At 38.2% G+C, this 5,298-nt stretch overlaps 1 protein-coding gene across 1 annotated transcript in view; it reads left to right on the top strand.

The window, feature by feature from the left end:
• The first annotated feature begins 239 nt into the window (after positions 1-239).
• The window catches only part of CCDC125 (coiled-coil domain containing 125), a 12,138-nt gene continuing 7,079 nt past the window's right edge, over positions 240-5,298 (top strand). Inside the window, exons 1-5 of the mRNA XM_010159954.1 lie at positions 240-510; positions 1,971-2,065; positions 3,450-3,536; positions 4,453-4,530; positions 5,168-5,253. Coding sequence (XP_010158256.1) covers positions 240-510; positions 1,971-2,065; positions 3,450-3,536; positions 4,453-4,530; positions 5,168-5,253 — 617 coding nt within the window. The remainder of the gene's footprint in view (positions 511-1,970; positions 2,066-3,449; positions 3,537-4,452; positions 4,531-5,167; positions 5,254-5,298) is intronic.

The raw sequence follows: 5,298 nt of genomic DNA, 5'->3' as shown, positions 1-5,298 counted from the left end.
CGGGGGTCTCGCTCTCGGAGTGTTTCCCCGTGCGACGGGAGCCGGGTTTTCCGAACCCGCCTTGGGGGCGGCCACCCGCCGACAGCTTCAGACTTTTCACTGCAGTGGTGTTCTGCTGTTTGATTACGGATTTTTTCTGTTGTTCTAGGTAAAATACTCGTTTTGAGGGAGGCACTGTTCACACTGCCAGTAAGTGAAGTGCCGTCAACCAAAAAAAAATAAAACCAACCCAGGAGAAGATGGAGGAAGCCGAAGAGGATGATATGACATGTGGAGATTTGGGAAACGGGCTTGGGAGAAGACCTGGAGGTGTTTACGAAGGAGAAAGTTTACAAAACTCCTATTCATTTAGACGTAGGAAGGGATCTGGAAGGGTTTGTGATTCTCTCTTGTCAGCAAAGAGAGTGGAAGAAAGTGATGCTGCGGCTCTTGCCCGCTCACAACGAAACGTTCTTCACGATGGATCGTCCAAAAAGCCTGTCACTGGTTCAACCCGACTAAATAGCCCTGGTAAGAGTAATTTGGAAGGTAATTATTCACCGTGAGAAAATCTCGTGTTAGCAAAACTGAACAGTTCGGCTCTTCACAAGGTGTCATCAAGTTTGGTTCAAAGCGTTTGCCAAAACACTTTGAAATCTGAAGGATTCCAGCACGTGCGCGTGTCTTGCACAGCCTGCTAGGATGCTGGCGGGTGAGTTGGTGCAGCCTCTAACTCTGCTGGTGGTGTCACAAGAGGAGATGCTCAGTGCCACTGGGGCAGCAGAGCGGTATCTGTTCCTGGATCTCCATCCTGAAACCTGAACAGCTTAATTGCTTTCCAGTGAATGAGGCTGTGACCCTTCTTACTGTTAAATGACCATTTAAAAAGTGATTACTTTCATAACTGGAGGTGACACTTAGTGAAGAGCCTCCTGCGGTGGGGGACAGCATTGTTTAAATGCATATATAAAAAAATGGAACTGCTCAGATTCCTGGTTTAAGTGTGGCTTCCTGGAGATTGTATCTAAAGCTTATGGCTAAATATTCAAATCCTGTTTGCTCTTCAGTTGAAATTTGTGAATTGGTGTACTTTTGAGGTTGAGAAGTTGGTTTTAGAAACAGTGTTGGCATTAATTCTTTTTTGTGAGGACAACACTGCTGTAAATACAATCAAATATAGGCAGTGCTGTGCATTACACTTTGCCTCACATTTTTAGCCATTTTAAGTATTTTGACTGAAGTATTTCTGTATAATTTGCTTATTTCTCTCCTTTAGAACACGTCCCTACTATCTTCTCCACACAGCACAGTAAGCTAAGCCATGTAATTATTCTTTACTGGTTTCAGCTTCTTCAGTGAGATTGTACAAGAGCAGCATAATTCCTATTGCTTCCACAGTCCTGCTGGTCTCTGTGATGTTTCTCTCAGATCTAGGTCTTTCACACAGCAATAGCCATGAAAGCATGGCTAAAGCCCACACAAACCTGACTGTGATTTAGTAGGAGGCTGCATCTTAACGAATGTCTGTGATGCTCAGTTTAAGAAAAAAAGTACAAGTAGTAACAGCTTGTTTAGAAGAGTAGTGGATCTTGTGAGATACTCCACCACCGTACTTGGTCTTCTTCCCTTGAATATTGCCCCTACTTCTAAATAATGAAGCTGTTCTTGTGTTGAGTTTGATTGTTGAAAAGTTACAATCTAAAAAGAATCTGAAATAGTAAAATATTTTTTTCAATCAAGATGGCAATTTTGCAGTTTTTTTTTTAAAGGAAATACTAAAATAATTATCCTTATTTTAGTTTTTTTTACACTGATATTTTGTCCCATTTCACTTCTTCAACTGTGAAGCAATGTGTTTGAGCATATTTCTTAAATCTTTGTACTAGCTTCAGAAGAAAAAAGAAAACCCACGAAGATGAAAATCCACCTCTGAGTGTTACCTCTTTTCAGGGTAAAGCAACTTCTTACGTTTTCTTTTTTAAATATTTTAGTATCTCATTATTCAGGACCTCCCATCAATCTTACAGAAGCTAACACTGCAGTGTCAAATGAAGAACTAAAGCAACAACTTCGGGAAGCTCTAGAGGTTAGTAACTGTGCCAAGTGTGTTGCTCTTGAAATCTGTGTTTCCTTTTAATGTGGCAAAATAAAGCACAGTGTTACTTTAGCTGAGGATCTTGGCATGTCCAGAATCTTGGATCAGGTTCTTGAAATTAGAGTGCTAGTTGGAAGCTTCATTGAATTTTATGCCAGGAAATCACAGTGTGAGATGCAGTTTATACTCTGGACTTTTTTTCCCTTTTTTTGGGAGTGGGGAGCAGAGAGAGAAGTATTTTTAAAGATGTAGAGAATATTAAAAAGATTGTACTCCTTTTCTTGCAGGTTTTTTTTTTTTTTTTTTAGTAAGCTTTGGGCCAGAAAATCTGCAGCGTAAACAGCATAGTCTTTGGGCTTTTACTGCATTTTTGTTGAAAGGTAGCTAACTCCTACCTCTTAATTTCACTGTGGTTAAATGTGATGGTGTGTTGGTACCAGTCCAGGCAGAAAAAGCAGGGTGATCTCAGCTGTGAAAATACACACTTCATCTGCACTGTGTTCTTTAGCCTTGAGATAGCCAGTTCTAGGTCATTTTCAAGCTGTGTTAGTCTGAAGAACCTTCAATGTGCAGCAAGTTAAAATGTCAAGGAACCTTACTCATTTTCAATTAGACAAAACTGATCAATTGCTACTGCTCCCAGATACAATTCCAGTATCAATTGCTGAAGTAATAGAACGGAATAACTCTGAAGAAAGTTTTGTATGACAAGACAACAACTGAGTGACCTACATAGGGCTTAAGGAAAGATAAGTATACAAAGCAGTAGATTTCTTACAACAGTTGGAAACTGAAAAACTGCTTTCTTCTGAAGGGGGGAATGTTGCATAAAGACGTGATTGGCATGAATCTGTTTTGTTATTGTTGTTTTGTTGTGGACAAGTAGTGGTTTTGATCTAAAAGTCCTAACATGATACCTGCACTATAGAGTATGGATATTTTGTAGAATATATAGTACATCATATTAATGTAGCATTTATATTTTAGTAAATATTTGTAATATTTACTATATTTTTGTATCTACTGCATGTATTTGCATGCATGTGTAGCTGCTATTCTGTTTTGCTTACTTATTTTAAACCTCCAGACCTGTGTTGTTATATACAACTTATTTAGGAAGGAAAATTTAGTATTTAGTGGTTTATTTTCCAAATACACTGTAAGAGAAAAGAAAGAATAATAATTACAAGTATTCTTCTTTAAGGATTTTCTGCTAACATGCACAGTTGATGTTTCTTCGTCGCAAGCAAGCTATTAGTCAGAGAAGAATCATACTTGCTTTTTGAAGAGGGCAAATTTACATTGCTGTTCAGTCAAGCTTTAGCAGGATTACCTTGGCTTTTTCTCAGTGTGTGCCTATTTTATTTTGCTTCAGGAAGTTGAAATTTTGAAGGTTGAGCTTGAGGCATCACGAAGGCAGCTTGAAGGAAAAGATGAAGCCCTAAGAATTCTGCAGAGCATGGTAAGAGTTGTTTGCAAATAATTTAGGTACTTGGTGGAAAAAGAAAGAAAACAGAAGAAATCTTCCTTCCATTCCTCATCAAACACACCCCCACATCCCCTAAACATTAAACTCTTTCCAGGGCTGTAATTTAAAGCATTGAGTCTGCAAGTGCCTACGCTCTCAGGCTGTACAATTTACTACTTTTTCTGCACGGAACCATTGCAATTATGTACTGTTATTTACAACTTTACTGTTGTAGCCAATTCTTACAATTTTATCTCTGAGGACCCTTGAAGATTTAGCTGTTTAACTTAAAGAATAAGGTTTTCTTTCCAGGCCTTTTAAGTTACAGGTTTTGACAGTGCTTGAAATTCTGCTGCAAACACAAATATTTTCAGTTGGCTACTCTACCTGTCGTCTTAGAGGACAGTATGCATTAAATGTTGGGTCAGTCTTTGGTTTACAGTTTAATATTTTTATTTGCCATCACAATGTATTATGTTGAAGTCAGTTCCTGGTTTTTAGCTGACTTGAATTATCCGTTTATGGTTTTGCAGTTTCTACCCTCAGCCATTCTTAGTAAGTCAAACCTGTATCAAAATGTAAGTATGTTGTAAACAATTTTTTTTTTAAATGCTGATTTTGTGGACAAGCACTGAAGAGATATGATGTCATTTTAGATGATGGTTTATTTTTCAATAGGAGAGATTATGGGATGGAGACACAAGTTTGTTACGCAAGACAGATACTTAGTGACTTGAAATTAGAACCCACTGGGACTTACAATCAAGTTGCTAGTGTTTGTAATTCTTCACACTCACATTTAACTACAAATGTGAACTTCTTTTGATGTAAAACTGAAAATTCAGCTGAAGTCAAATTGCAGAAACTTAGTTACAGTATTTGACAGATATACTCTCTTTTGTTTTTGCAGGCAGTATTTAATAAAGCTACTAGTCATACAAAAGCAATGCTTCAAAAAACTGAGGAAGAAAAGAGAACTTTAGAAAAGGTAAGGGTGTGTGTTTCCTTCACACCTGTGCAAAAACATAAAGTCCGTTGCTGTTAATAAGGGGTTACCAAACTGCTTATTTAATTTGGCACAAATCTGCCATTAGTTCCAGTCCTTTTTGTAAGTATTCTTACTCCTTTTTAAGAGAAAGGGAGACTGTTAATGTATCACTCTCTTGATGTAAATGTTTTCATGCTGTAATGTGTACCAACAATACCTGAAAGTTACCAGAGTTGTCACTGTACTTTTCAGTTGGTCTTTGTGAGTTTCACAGTCTGTCAGAGTGGGTTGCACTATTTCTTAGATATTAAGCTGGAACTTCCCAACAAGTCTAAGAAATGGGTGCCCGCTTTTCATAGGGAGGACAAAGGTGGACGGGGTAACAGCGTGGGTTTGATTTTTCATAGGCCTTTACAAACATTAGTTCTTGCAACACGGTCTGGAATCTATAGATAAGGGATGCAGAAACATTCTGGTGTTTGGTTCCAAATCTGTTTTTAGCAGTATCATAGATTGTCATCATTGCTGGTCATCTAGATCTCCGCTAGTACCAAAGTCAGCACTAGCAGTTCCTCTTCTTCCTTTCAGTGAGAGGCTTGCATGAATGAACTGCTGCAGGTTTGTTTTGTTTCCACAGGAGATAAATATTTTGCAATGGGAAATTGAATTTGATCAGGATAGGTTTAAAAACATTGAAGACACATGGACAGAAAAATATGACAGGTATTTGACCTACACTGTGCATCTTCGGGGTTTTTTTTGGGGGGG

The sequence above is a fragment of the Eurypyga helias genome, unplaced genomic scaffold, assembly GCF_000690775.1.
Source record: "Eurypyga helias isolate BGI_N326 unplaced genomic scaffold, ASM69077v1 scaffold51799, whole genome shotgun sequence".
NCBI lineage: Eukaryota > Metazoa > Chordata > Aves > Eurypygiformes > Eurypygidae > Eurypyga > Eurypyga helias.
This window is presented reverse-complemented; position numbering and strand designations above follow the sequence as displayed.